Below are 15,589 nucleotides of genomic sequence, written 5' to 3'. Positions count from 1 at the left end.
CTTGCTGTCATTGCTGTAGGGCTGCTGTCGTTGCAATATCTCCAGAATGTAGTGAAGCAATTTTAGCTGCGCATAGAACAATAGTCTTGTGTGTTGCATCATCTGAATCAGACCACTGGTCAAATTATATAAAACTATTATCGGCCGATAATGAGATCGGCGCCCGATCAAACAGAGCACCCTTAGTAATTTAATACATCAAAACAGTGTCAGTGCTGGTGAATAGTTTGTTATGAGCACTTTCCATTTTTCCCCCATCAGCCATACAGTTTGTGCTCAGTGATGAGTTCAGTCATCTTCGACCAGAGCAACGTCTGGCTCTGCTTCACGTGAGTAAAATTATATATTGTTTCAATAATTGAAAACCCCCTTTTTTATGATAATTGATCAGTTATTTTATGTAAAAACTTTTTTTTTTTTAGTACATTAAGTAATTTTCACTCACCATGCAAAACCATGTGTTTTTTAGGAAGGCACTGGTCCTCGAGTCATTTCAGCCTTTGTGGAAATTATATTCGACAACTCTGACAACAGGCTGCCGGTAAGAAATGTATCCTAAAGGCCCTGATATACTCAACGGCGAAGCTCTTTTTCGTTCTTTGTTTAGGGGTAAAGAATAAGTTTTAAATACTTTTGCATAGATATACTGGTAGGCAACATCCCAACGCCATCCACGCTGTGGAGAGTGATGTTTAGTTGAATATGTAAATATGTGATGTGCGAGAAAACCGCAGTGAAGAAAGCATCTGATCATAGCGAGATGGATATGATTGCATGAGCTCTGTAATTCGACACACCAGTGAAGTATATCGGGGCCTTAAATGATGTGAAGTGGACTGAAGTAAAGACAGGTGAATAACATGACCTCATTGCTCTCAGATCGATAAAGAGGAAGTGTCTCTGCGCCGTGTTATCGGAGCAAAGAAAGACCAGTACTTCTTGGACAAAAAGATGGTCACGTAAGTTTATTTCTCGTAACGCATGAGAGAAGCAGCAGACTGCTAATGATTATAGCTTTAACTTAATGCATTGTGTTCTGTGCATTTCAGTAAGAACGATGTGATGAACCTGTTGGAGAGTGCTGGTTTCTCCCGCAGTAACCCTTATTACATCGTCAAGCAGGGAAAGGTATGCTAGTGTCTCTTGACATGACAAATTATTTTTTACAGCTATTCATGATTTTATTTAAAGCGCATTATCGCTTAAAATGCTGCTGCAACAGTGTTTTCCAGCCCTCTTGGATTGTAGCAAATAACAGCATCTCTCTCTTTAACATTAATGGGGATTTATAAAAATAATGTGGCTCTTTGGATTAAGGTGGTGCTAATGCTGTTGCTACTCATTCTAAATGAATTTGCTCACTTTGTTTTGCCCTTTTGATTGTCTCAAACATGATAATAGATCAATCAGATGGCGACAGCCCCGGACTCCCAGCGTTTGAAGCTGCTCAGAGAGGTGGCAGGCACCAGAGTCTATGATGAGCGCAAGGAGGAGAGTATCTCGCTCATGAAGGAAACAGGTAGATTCTCCTCTGAGATTTTTCTGTTCAAATGTATGATTTAAGGCTGCACGACATTGGGAAAAAATTACATTGCGATATTTTATTTTTCTGCGATATATATCGCGATATGAAAACAATTTCACCAGATGACTTGAATAACTAGAGTTTAATAAATGGAACCTTATTGTAAAGTGTTACCGATTTGTTATGTCTCGTGAGTTCAGTGTTGGACAGATCAGTTGTTTTAACCATTCATTAAAGTGAATCGGTTCAAAGGAGTCATTAGTTCGCTAATCGGAGGTGTCATTAACGGACCACGGCACACGTTGTGTGATTATCCCGGCAGTTTAGGACATCGCACAAGATTTGTCTCAACACAGAAAACATTTCATCACTGGATAGATTTTTTTTTGTTTTGTTTATTGAAAGTTTGTTTTTTCTGAATGTGTGGAACACTTTTCAGAGAAGATTTTTTTTTAGCACAATTCACAACCAGCGGTAGTAAAAAATATATATCCGAATGCTTCACGTGAAACTTCGGTCTTCCGACCTTTTACCATTGTGTATTCTCAAAGATATTCAGTCAACTCAATTCATTAATATGCGCGAGGGAGGGAGAGAGAGCAAGACAGTTTGAAAACGGTGAGAGTGCGCGCGCGCGTGACCGGGGCTCTCGCTCTCTGCTCGTTCTCTCAGTTTAACAAGCGCAGCAGTCAGTCATCTATCACTCACCTGTCAAATAAGGCTTTGGCGGGACAAAAATACGCTTTGGCGGCCGCCAAAAAATGTTCAATGCAGGAAGGGCATTCTGACTTTATTTTGAGTTCTCGTGTTCGTTCAAGCTCAGAAATACCAGAGAAGAGAAAGACCACTGATCTTTGTGTCTGCCCGGCTCACAGAAAACAACGCGCAAGTTTCAGTCTTCTTACGCTTGATGTTTAAACTGACAGGACTTAAAAACACATGCAAATGATAAACTTTCACTATATGATGGTTAAACTTTGCAATTAATCCGCGAATCATGGATCACGGATCAACTACGATCCCTAAGGCTACTTACATCGCACATCCTGCGATGTGACTATCGTGGATGCGCACATCGCGCTATTGATGCTAAAACGATACATCGTGCAGCCCTAGTATGATTAGAGTGAAAATTACATTTTTCATTTCCAGTCTGTATTTCTCTGCTAATTTTAATAAAAGGCAAAATATTTGCACCTTTTCTTTACATAATTGTAGAGCCGCACGATTAATAGTTAAAAGATCGCAATCTCGATTCAAACACCTTTACAATCTTATTCCTAAATGAAAAAGATTCAGATGTGTCTATTAAACCTTTGACAAGTATGATCAGCGAACATTCAAAGTCTGTGTTGGCACTGCCGCTGAGCCAGAGAGAGCAGTTGTCATGTAAGCTTATGAAACAGTTTCACAAACAGTCTTTACATTATCATTATTTCTGTCACAATAATTCAAATTATCACTGAAGTACTGGGATAAAAGTTTAAAGTTCTTAAATACTGATGTCTATATCAGCGATCAAAATAGAGCAGATCACCTTTTGAAAGTAACTTGATGCTACAAATAAAGATTGTATCGATTACATTTTTACAGTCACTTGTCGCCACCTACTGGTGTAACAATGCATTTGTCATTGGATCATTCATTCAAGAGATTCGTTCAAAAACGCTGATTAATCAAGTGTTTATGAGTGAGTCATTGAATCATTCTTTCATCTATTCAGAATCATGGGAGAATTGTGATCTCTATTTTAAACAAATAAAATCATGAATCTCTATTTATTTAGAATCGTGCAGCTCTACTAGATAGTGCGCACGTTTTAATGGCTCAATGTGGTTTTGTCAAAATAAATGTTGGTTTAAAAGATTATTTAAAGGTCGAACATTAAGAAGTTAAGACAGCCAGAAATTGTATTTTTACAGTTTTAATTTTATTTATAATGTAAAATAAAACTATATTGTTTTTCTTAAATATTTTTTACGGTGAATGATTACAATAGTAATGTTGTATTGTTTTAATTGAATAATTTTATTTTTTTTACTTACTAATAATAATAATGTTATAGCCATATTGATATATAATTACACAATTCAAGCCAAATTGTTTGACCCTACAACTAAGGACAGCAAACCTGGAATTTATTTTAAAACGCAATTGCAATATTTATCAGAAAAATGGCAATTTGCTTTTTCCCCCTAAATCGTGCATCCAACGCAATATGAAAATGTGTTGTCTATTTATTATCTTTGTTTTATTTAGTGGAGCCAAATCTTTTAAATGCATCACTAAAGCAGTGCAGAAAACACTGCAGTAGATGCTTTACTGTTGCTTTTTATAGTCATAGGTTTGTTACATGCTGTTCTCTCGTGTGTGTGTGTGTGTGTGTGTGTGTGCAGAGGGAAAGCGAGAGAAGATTAATGAGCTGCTGAAGTACATCGAGGAGCGCCTGCACACTCTGGAGGATGAGAAAGAAGAACTGGCTCAGTACCAGAAATGGGACAAAATGAGGAGAGCTCTGGAGTACACCATCTACAACCAGGAGCTGAACGAGACCCGGGCCAAAATGGATGAGGTACACACACACACCATTCTTACTTGTCATCAACTTCTCGAGTTTAATTAGGCTATGACAGTAAATAAATTAGTATTGAACACACTGTAGTACTTTGTTGCTGATGTGTGATTAACATAATAATTTATTGAAGGTGTAATTCCATCCTCTAGTTGTCCAGTAAGAGAGAGACCTGTGGAGACAAATCTAGACAGCTGCGAGATGCGCAACAAGATGCTCGAGACAAAGTGGAGGTAAACAGAGCTTTTCTGTGCATTAATCACTGATATTTATTTATGTTTCTTGTTCTGCAACCGTCCTCAACAACTTAACATTGTGATGTTTGCATGATGATGCATGATTTTTGCATGAAAATTAAAACACATTAAAGGCCATTTCATGGAAGAATTATACAAAAATAAACTCCTTTTTCCTTTAGATTAACATGCACTAGGGGTGTAACGATACACAAAACTGACGGTTCGGTTCTTCCCGCGGTTTTGACGCCTCGGTTCGGTGGGGTGGGGTGGGGTTTAGAAAGCTAAAATTGCTTTTTTATTTTTTTAACAGCGGTTTAATGAAAAAATTGTGTCTTTGTCTTTAAATTAATTAAATTACACTTAAATGTTTCGCAAGGATTAAAATAAAAAGATCTGCTAATGCTGTAAACTATATAAGAAGCCCGCTCATTACTATAACATTAAAGGTTAACAACAGAGCCTAGACTTTTAGCCTAAATTCAGATGCTATTTATTTTTTAGATATACTAATCAACACATTGTATGAAAACATGTAAACTGAACATAAGGCAGTTTTTGCATTAACTTATGTTTTGACTCTGATTTGTTATTGAAATATAATAATTTACACAGTTGCTGTCCTTTTCATGAAAGATATTTTAAACATACATACATACATACTAGGGCTGGGCGGTATAACGGTATATATAGTTACCGCGGTAGAAAATATTAACTGTAACAGATTTTTTTTTATTGTGTATACTGTGACATGTAGATAAGTGGGCATGGTTAACTCGCGTGCAGCGTGTGTGAGACTGAGACACTGAGATTTGTCAAAGAAACATGGAGAAAGCAGATCAAGAGGATCCACAAAGGAATTACGTTTTCTTAAGGGTTGTTAACGTGATATTTTCGGGGGAAAAATGAGCAGCAGTCACTAGCAGTGCAGCACCCGTAGGCTACAGTTTAGAGGAGTGCATTTTTGGAACGGGAAACCATGAAGCTTACTTGACAACATTAGTTCATATATCAATATCGTAACGAATAGAAATAACCTTAAATAATGTATGGTTTATCTGCATCTTTCCATCTCTTGTGTATAGGGATCTCCCAGTCACGTGACCCCTAGCCGCCTGTCAGCCATTTTGACGGAATACATCCGTCAGCTACTCAAGTGGCAATGGATCTATTATTACGGGTGGGCCACCCCTAATAATAGATCCATTGCCGTGGGTAATATATATTATTAGTATATTATACTAATAATATAATTACATAAAAACGTTTTGACATTGGGCTACAGTGTGTTAGGTAAATGCATTTACCAGTAACGTTACTGACTCTGAAGTTAAATGAGCAGTTCCACGGCTCTCTTCTCTACTCTTTACTACTACTTTAATACTGTTTCTAGCTAATGGTGGTAGGTTTTTTTTTCACTGCTACAAAAAAACGTAGAAAAATTTTGTCAACCCATACACCGTTAGAACCGTGAAAAAAATGCACAATAGTTCCCTCATAAAGGGCGACAGCTAAACGTTTGGTTAACAAATGATTTTCTGTTTAAAGTAAAAAAAAATTATTTATATATATATATATATATATATATATATATATATATATGAAGAGTTCAGATGCAAAAGCTTCTAAGTGCCACCTGAAATTTTCTTCTAGAATGATCATTTTTATCAAGCTCGTTGTATATTTAAGTTCAGTAATTTCACTTATATGACAACTAATTGGTAATTTTCACTGTCATTTAAGTGAAATTACTGAACTTAAGTATACAAGCTTGATAAAAATTATAATTTTAGAAGAAAATTTCAGATGGCACTTAGAGGCTTTTGCATCTGAACTCATATATATATATATATATATATATATATATATATATATATATATATATATATATATATATATATATATTATATATAGTAAAATTGGGAGCCTGATGTGTCCGGCTAAGACAAGCTTATGTTATGCTGAATGGTAGTGCACACAAACATTGCGGATTTCAATGCCAACAGTGGATTAATAACATTTGATCCCAAACTCCGAGAAATCATTCATTAGCCTTAGAGGGGATAACGCCATCAGCGTTTTGCTTGTTTATTGCCGCCAACCACTTTTTTCTCCGTTTTGTTTCTTTTGGGATACGGTATAAACATATTCCTTTTGTATGATCACATATCTGATCGCATCCAACTGCACTGCATCGCTCGGGCATGATAGAAATATTTCGCGACGAGCTGTATTATCACCGGCGGTATAGCATTTTCTATTCCGTGAAAATGGCGTGACATCACGCGGGACGTCCCTATAGTTACTTTTTAAACACGAAAATCGCATTCAGCATGACACTCAAGCGGTTGCCGAGGTAATGAACAACCTGCTTGTTAAAGCGAATGTATAATCCTGTATCTGAGACAAAATTACTAAATATGCAGCGCGAGTTATATATTTCTAACTCCAAACAATTGGCCACTGAACCAGCTGATAAAATCTTCCTTTGATTCGATACGTGATTACAACTTGACACTCATATGAACCGATCACATTTTACTTATGCAAAAGATGCGCACGTGCACACACACTGAGAGGAAGCGCGGTGTGTTCACCGGGCTATGGTCAACTAATGACGCAGTTACAAGGTTACAAACTACTTAGTCAACACTAACAGTAGCTCCTGTTCGGTTTTCATATTGCTGCTCTCCTTCTTGTCACGTCTGAACTTCTCTTGATTAAAGCTCCAGGTGACGGGTTGCCAGATATCACAAAAAGAGCAAAACAAGCCCCTTAAAAACGCAGTATAAGCAGCAGACATGGCAAAAATGTACTGGGGAACACATGTAAACATAACTAGCATTACTAATATCCTACAAAATTAAAAGGAAGTAACTAATTTATTATGACTATAGAATAGTTCAATATAAAATATTCAGATATTATAAACTAATTGATGAAGTAAAGCAATAACATAATTATTCAGCAACACTTTATTTTTTAACATTGAATTGCACCTATGAGTTGTAACTATGTTATATCCATCAGTTGGGGGAAGTTCATCTAAAAGTTGATGAGTGTCTTTTGTTGACTATATTTAGCTATCAAAATAGTTTACCAAAGAAATCATTTACCAAATAAAAGAAAAATCAAAATCAAACAAGGTGAAATAATTTTCATTTCTAAACTATTTGGGTTTATTCATTATACAAAGCCCTTTTTGTCGATTCCTCGAGAATAACTACATATATAAATAACTATATTGTGAAATATATCGTTACCGTGAAATAAAATTAGTCATAATGTGAAACAGCAATTTGCTCATACCGCTCACCCCTAATACATACATAAATAATCAAGATATCATTAACAGGTTAAGTAAAATATAATATATAGGCTAATATAGTGCATTTATTTAGTGAAAGAGTACATTTCTCTAGGAACTGGGTGACTTGCCTGCTGAGGTCAATATAATGCTATGTGACAAACTAAGCTGTTTTATTGACGTCTTTCCGCTGCTTCTGTATCGCGGTTTTTCGGTTCGGTTTGAATATTGTTACACCCCTAACATGCACTGATGAATCGAGCGCAATAAACCAGGAACAATGATTGTAAAGGGTCAATTTTGATTTCAGGTTAACTTTTCTTCCAGTGTGTCGGCCCCACGAATTTAAAATAAAGTACTGAAATGTGAAGATTCCCTGAAATGTGCTTTTGAAAACTGCTTTCACGCATCATACAGCAGCTTACATTGGGTCATCTTATCTAACCTCTCTCTCCCTGTGTCTCTGTAGGAGACGGAGCGTGTGGTGAGGGAGCTGAAGGCTCGAATCTCCGCCATGAGGGAGGAGAAGGAACAGCTGAGCGCCGAGCGACAGGAGCAGATCAAACAGAGGACCAAACTGGAGCTCAAAGCCAAAGATCTGCAGGACGAGCTGGCAGGAAACAGCGAACAGAGGGTGCGACTAGCAGACGCACACACGCTAACACATGCACACGCTACAGGCTCACATATGCACTCAACACACACATTTAGAAGAAGTGCAATCTTAGAAAAGAGAAAGTTACTGTCTCGAAAAAAAAAATCCTTTGATTTTGTCAAATTCATAATACGCTACTGTTCATAGTAGGGATCATCATTACGGTTAATTTTTCCGGCCGACAACCGCCGCCCGTCATCCGAGTATTAACCGTTAACTGATAAGATTATAATATTGAATTGGCATTAAATAAAAATAAAATTGACGAGTGTCTGTGTCTGTTAAAAATACAAAAATAAAATGTCAAGGGTTTATATTAACGTGCAAACCGCAGCATACAGAACAGATCAACAACACATCACATTTTCACTCACCTGCAGCATTTCTGACAGTGACCACAGAGAAAAACATAAAATAGGCATATTTTATGTCTGGACATAAAATGAATTATTTTTACTTAAATAATTCACAAATTAAGATGACCAAAAGAAAACACTGAATCCGCTTGAAGCTTTGAAAAAACGGCAATTTGTTTTCCTTCAGACTACGTTTCTTCGTCAAATAAAAATAGCAGGCCTACCTCAATCCACACCTTGTCTAGTTTTTATTTTTTTTTAAAGTAACATGTCTGCATGATGTGGGGTTAGTCTGGAGCGCAGCCTGTTGACAGTTAGAGCTGCGGCAGAAAACAGCCTCTCCGATGGCACAGATGTCCCGGGAATACAGAGATAACGTCTCGCTAGAGTGGCCAGTTTTGGGAAGTGCCTTTCATTCATTCATTGCTTGTGGATGTTTGCTTCGCCAGTGATATTGCATTGTACTTGCACTACTGCTGTATTTTAATACCGCGTAGCATATTTTGCAAGTAACTTATTTCTCCGCTCTTTCTATCGAAATGGTCCCACTGACACAGTAGCTATTTTTTTTCGCTCGCCTAATTTTGCTTGTGCATGTCGACGCGCCCCGTGAGTTAACAAATATAGGCTTTATAGTATTTTTTTAACCATGCAGCAAACAAACTAAAAAAAAACCCTAAAAAAAAAAAAACGTTTAACTTTTAAACCGTTTAACTGGTAGTATTAATCGGTTAGAATTTTTACTTTCGGTCAATGGTTAAACGGTCAATATGAGCATCCCTGGTTTATAGGTTTGGAAATTTTGTTCAAGGCTGCATTCATTTGTTCAAAAATAAAGTAAAACCAGAAATATTATTACAATTAAAAAAATTGATTTCTATTTTATAATATTTCAAAATGTAATTTAATACTGTGATCAAAGCTGAATTTTCAGCATCATTACTCCAGTCTTCAGTGTCACATGATCCTTCACAAATCCTTCTAATATGATGATTTTCTGCTCAAGAAACAGTTATTATTTTTATTTCTTATTAATGTAGGGAAAAAAATGTAAAAGTGCAAAATGTCACTTTTATTCATCGTGGACACATTAAAGGAGAACTACGGGCAATTTTTAAGTAAATCTTGATCATTATACCTTTGCGAGTACTGTCTATAGAAAAAAAAACGAACCGGATTGGTGATTGCAACACGGAGCTGATGGCTACAACTGAGTTCCCACGTGACTTCAGCGCGAGACTACAGCTTGCCGTCTAAAACACTATTTAGGTGAATTTAAACAATGGCTAAGTTGCTAAACGCATCTTGTTCACATGTAAGGGCCCTGTTCATGTTGGACAGACATTTTAATTGCATTTTGTGTCTCTTAAGAGGCACAAAGACACTCTTTATGTATATGCACCCATAACTGCCGTTTTAGCTGAGGGGGAGCTCTGGGCATTTGCGGGAACAGCTCGTGTTGCAATCACCAATCCGGTTGGGTTTTTTTTCTATAGACAGTAGACACAAAGGTATAACGATCAAGATTAACTTAAAATTGCCCGGAGTTCTCCTTTAAATTGATCAAAAGTATTAATTTCTTTCATGTTAATCAATAGCCATAGGTAAAATAACAATTTTCTTTTTACTTTTCTTTACTTGTGTGGAGTAGATATAAACATTCATAAGTACAAGCCCCATTTCCTCAAACAAATACCCATCTGCTGCTGCTTTTCTTATTGCTGCGGCTACTGAATTGAAGCGATGACTGAATTCACACACACAAACACACGGTTTTGATACACATGCTCGCAAATGCAAACACACGCATTATACACACTGAGAGCCAGAGAGCTGCAGGAAATGCTGGCAGGCATTAGTGAACAGAGGGTCTGCAGTGTCTCCGTCTGCGTCACTAACTACACACGCTCACTCCAGCTCGGGCTCCCCGCCAGACGCAAACACACACATAATGCTTGTGTATCCCTGTATGTGTGAAATACACACTTTTGGTCGGCCCTCCTCCATCCTGGCTTGGCTTATAGAGGGATTAGCCCCACCTGGCCAAGTGTGTGTGTGTTTTCCTATGGAGGAGAGGCAGAAATGCGTCATTTGCCCTTTGATTGGTGAATGTAGGTTTGCTCAGATGGAGATCCCCTTTGTTCTGCTCATGACACTGGATCTACACACCTGTTTATGCACATTTCATTCTTCTTCATTTAAATATGAACACCTCCTCACGCATCTACACAAAATGGGTCTCATTCATGAAACATTCGTAAATATGCGAGTGATTTGCGCGTAAAGAGACCTTCCCGAAAACTCTTCTCCTGATTCACAAATACTTCGGAAACGTCAGCTGGATAGTGAAATGTGTGTGTGTGTTAATGAATTCCAATCAGTCGTAAATGGGATGCGCGTGCACGTTTATTCTCAATTACCATAAATCCCGCCCATTAAATCCGACTGACAACTATATATGGGCATCATATTATGACATGAATGCGAATGAAAAAGAAAAATTTCTCAGATGCAGAAATTGAAGTTTTATTATCAGAAGTTCATTCAAAACGCCACATTTTATTTTCAAGCGTACATAGTGGCGTATCGGGTCCTAAAAAAAAAAGGAAGCTTGGCAGCATATTACAGATGCAGTTAATGGAGTTTCATCTGTTAATCGAACATTCCCAGAAGTGAGAAGAAAATGGTTCGACATTAAGCTTGAGAGCAAAAAACGAATTAGTTCACTTCGGAAAAATCGTATTAAAACTGGAGAAGGACTACCATCGCAGATGCTATTACTGGCTCTCATAATAAGAAAAACCGTATGTATTTACTATATATAATATTTTTTCAAAATGCTGTGTAAATATGTACCAGATTAAGGCTAATTAAAATGCAGCCTTATTAATGAGCAAAACGTTCGGGTGTTAAGCGCACCATTTACGCGTGGCTGGGAGCAGGTGGAGATTTCTTGCGTACCAACTAACATTTGTAAAATACGAACATTTTAATGAATCCGAAAATTTACGCCAGAACCACTTTACACACGATTTACACAAAAATTCGTTCTGCTCGTGTTTCATGAATGAGACCCAATGTATTTAGGCTTTCTATGAAAAGAGGAGAGAATCCCGAATTGATGCCGCTACTTGGTAATTAAATACGGTCTCACTTCCTGTCCAACAGAAACGGCTGCTCAAAGAGCGCCAGAAGCTTCTGGAGAAGATTGAAGAAAAACAGAAGGAGCTGCAGGAAACAGAACCCAAGTTTAACGCTGTGAAAGAAAAAGAGGAGCGAGGAATTGCCCGGTAAACTTTTTGAAGCATTGAAAGAGCCCATGAAGTTTTCTTTCCTGTGTTGATGTATTTCCTATTAAACAGGAAGTTGGGGTGGGACGTGTTAAAGTTATTTGTGGGACATATCTAGTGCGTTCGGGACTCAACTAATATTACGTTACATCACAAAAACATAATTTACTTATTGCTACTGCTTTATCATTTCAGATGTTTGTGATTGGATGATTAACCATCACTGTTATTTCATAAAAGTAGTTTTCCTAATATTTGATCAAATTGTCAATATTTATTTCTTTAAATTGGCTTCCTTTTTTTTATGACAGAGCCAATAATATTGCCTGTTTTTCCATAATCAAATTTTTCTAGTCCCGCCTTTTGTTTTGTTCTCACAAATTATTTCAATTATTTTATTTCACAAAATGTCACATTAAGGAGGACATATCATATGCATTACAAATGCTGTTTTGTGTCTTTAAACAATCGTTGAAGTATGATTCATTTGTTGGTGTTTTTTCAGACTGGCTCAAGCCACACAAGAGCGAACAGATCTGTATGCCAAGCAGGGTCGAGGCAGCCAGTTCACCTCGAAAGAAGAGAGGGACAAATGGATCAAGAAAGAGCTGAAGTCTCTGGATCAAGCCATCAACGACAAGAAACGGCAGATCGCCGCCATCCACAAAGATCTGGAGGACACAGAGGCCAATAAAGAGAGGAATCTGGAACAGTACACTGTAAGATTCGTTAAAAGCTTGTTTTGGTATTGAACAGTAGAGGACAGAATATTTTTTACTTTTGCAAGATTTATGGATGGTTTTGAATGTATGACGCTTGACTTTGGTCACAGAAACTGGACCAAGACTTGAACGAAGTGAAGACTCGAGTGGAGGAGTTGGATAAGAAGTACTACGAGGTGAAGAACCGAAAGGACGAACTTCAGAGTGAGAGAAAGTAAGACCCTCCTGTTCTTATTCCCAACGCATCATGGGAAATTGTCTGACTTTGGCCCATTTTCCAGCATCCCAACCTTTCTTATTACCTGAACAAACTGTTCCTCTCCTCACCTGGCATTTTAGTTATTAATAATCCACTAGCCATAGGTTTCCCAGCATGATGAGGCTTGACGGATGGGCTATAGAATAGGGTCTCCTGCTGAACCCAGGCTTAGTGTTTGTGAGCCAGAGCTGATGGGTGTGTCTGTGTCCCTCCTCCTGCAGTTACCTGTGGAGAGAGGAGAACGCAGAACAGCAGGCGCTGGCAGCCAAGCGAGAAGACCTGGAGAAGAAACAACAGCTACTGAGAGCAGCCACCGGAAAGGTTAGAAACCAAAACAGTCATCTGGACATTTTCATTTAAAAAAAATACATAATTAGATTAAAAGTATTATCTTTCTACATCCTGCTGTTATTTATTTAAGCAAGCCTTTATTTATTTATTTTATTAACGGTTAACTTTTTAAAAAAATTTATTTATTTTACGTTTTTGAAACTGCAATTGCACAAAAAAAGCTCCAGGATTGCTGTCTCATTTTTGAAGAACTGCACTATTTGGCAAAATATTTTGATAATAAGGGTGTCACGATTTCGATTTTAAGTCGAAATCGATCGAAATTAATTCACAATCTCAAAAATAAAAATAAAAAATGGGATCGTTGATGCTGCCACGCCCCCATGTCGCGCCCGTGATGGAAAGTTCCGATCGTTTTACTGACTCTAGTTAATTTTGATGAACGAGATTGAACAATAATCTTTTTTCTAGTCATTTCAGGGGGTTTAAATGTTATACTTTTGACAAGCAAATTCCCCGAACACATCCACCTACGCAATCTTGATCATATTCTGAATTAAGAAATCATTATAATGCAGTCAAAAATAATTTCGAGTCTTTTGTTCATTTGTCGCGTGACAGAGGCAATGAACGACTCATCACGGCACGGAACAAAAAACACACGCGTTGAAAGGCTGTGAGTCCTCTAACTTAGATTCTATGCTGAGCCTGAACTTGGCCCGACCCGGGCCGATATTTCCCGTCACTATCCTCGGGCCGGGCTCTTGATCTATAGACGTGCACTACAACGCAATAGAGTGCGGCGCGGGACTAGATCTGATGGCAGAGTGCGAGCGCGGGCGGTAATGCACTCACTCTGTGTGCGCGGGAGAATAAAACGATTCGCGGGACTCCCGCAAACTAGACATATCTATGAATAAAACATATAAAAACTAATACATTTTTATTTATCTGTTGCAGAAAAGCAACAAGAACAACTAAAACAAAATAGAAACGATTTACAGGCCAGAGTTTCTATTTATAACATGTTTGCAGCGTTGAGCGATTTAGCCAATCACAGACACATGTGTTGATTTCTTGAACGCAGTGGCCAATCAGAAGCATTTAAGAGACTCTCCTCACCGCTCAAAACGGACTTTTTGTTCAGTGCTGAATTCTGTAAGCTTGCAAATCCTCTAATTATAACAAACAAACTGTAGGTTATATATTATGAAAGATTCATTGTGCAGTCAGCTTCACTGATAATAACAGAGATGTGTGAGATTGCGATGAACTGATGTCAGCTTTTTAGGAGCAACAGCAACCTGTGCTTAAAAAAAAAGAAAGAATAAGAATCGAATCGAACCGTGACCTTAGAATCAAAAATGTAATCGAATCGAGGATTTGGAGAATCGTGACACCCCTATATATCAATATGACTAATAATTATCATTTATTATTATTGTTTTTTAAAGTTATTAAAGGGATACTTCCGCTCTGGGAAGATGAATGTGTATTTAATAGTGGTCATTTATATAGTAGAAATGTGAAATTATTTTTGAAATTGAAGCATTCTAGACTGAGAAAAGGCAGAAAATGTATTTTTTACTCATGTGGCTGAAAGACAACAACTCCTAGAATGCACTTGCTTTGCTCCCTAACCACGCCTACCGGTTACAGGCGGCAGTATCCGAAAAATTTTCCACACATTCTCTAGGCTAATACATACTCTAGTAACAGTAAAGGTTTATAAAAAGAACCACAACCAATGTGAGCTTTAACTTTTAATTAAAAAAATAATTAATATTAACACTTTTACACTCAAAGCTCTTCCAGAGCTTCAGCTGTTTCCTTATTCACAGTATTGCCCGTCAGGAGCTGGATATCTCTGTCTGATATCCTGGAGAACACAGGTGGGCAAAACGAGACGATAGCCTTTACTATGTCTCTCGCATTGCAGGACCCATTCCATTAAGTGACGGTAGGCTGTTAGGCGTCGGCGATATTGTCTACAAAACAGTAACGTTAAGCACAACGTTAGCAATGCGAACTGTTTGCACATACAGTATGCTAGCATAGTAAATATAACGACAATAGCTCAGCTGACTACGCGTGAAGAACATTGTGATAATGCCGGGTGTCCAAACTCTGTACATTTACGTCTCGGTAAAAAAAAGAAAAACAAACCAAATACTCACTTTACACTAAGCCGTCCGTTTGTCCCTTCGGGCTTTGGCTGGCGTTTCCAATTTATCTCGTCCAGAAGAAAATGGCATCGCTGAAATTCGCGACAGCAATAGGACTCTCTATCTGTTTCCATAGGCGCACAGCGAGAGCACTGACACGACCGGTCCGCCCCAGCTGGAGTCTGGCCGGGCTCGAGTCAGGTCTTGCCCC

General features: G+C 37.8%; 1 protein-coding gene across 1 annotated transcript in view; it reads left to right on the top strand.

Annotated features, from left to right (window-relative positions):
- The window catches only part of smc3 (structural maintenance of chromosomes 3), a 31,036-nt gene that overhangs the window by 1,810 nt on the left and 13,637 nt on the right, over positions 1 to 15,589 (top strand). The window contains exons 4-15 of the mRNA XM_077226889.1: positions 262 to 329; positions 470 to 541; positions 880 to 959; positions 1,050 to 1,128; positions 1,402 to 1,519; positions 3,922 to 4,097; positions 4,250 to 4,330; positions 8,110 to 8,274; positions 11,820 to 11,941; positions 12,447 to 12,660; positions 12,774 to 12,877; positions 13,144 to 13,243. Coding sequence (XP_077083004.1) covers positions 262 to 329; positions 470 to 541; positions 880 to 959; positions 1,050 to 1,128; positions 1,402 to 1,519; positions 3,922 to 4,097; positions 4,250 to 4,330; positions 8,110 to 8,274; positions 11,820 to 11,941; positions 12,447 to 12,660; positions 12,774 to 12,877; positions 13,144 to 13,243 — 1,379 coding nt within the window. The remainder of the gene's footprint in view (positions 1 to 261; positions 330 to 469; positions 542 to 879; positions 960 to 1,049; positions 1,129 to 1,401; positions 1,520 to 3,921; positions 4,098 to 4,249; positions 4,331 to 8,109; positions 8,275 to 11,819; positions 11,942 to 12,446; positions 12,661 to 12,773; positions 12,878 to 13,143; positions 13,244 to 15,589) is intronic.

The sequence above is a fragment of the Siphateles boraxobius genome, unplaced genomic scaffold, assembly GCF_051911475.1.
Source record: "Siphateles boraxobius isolate OS27281-9 unplaced genomic scaffold, OSU_SipBor_1 13, whole genome shotgun sequence".
NCBI classification, from domain to species: domain Eukaryota; kingdom Metazoa; phylum Chordata; class Actinopteri; order Cypriniformes; family Leuciscidae; genus Siphateles; species Siphateles boraxobius.
Note: the sequence above shows the minus strand (reverse complement) of the source record. Positions and strands in the feature narration are given on the sequence as shown.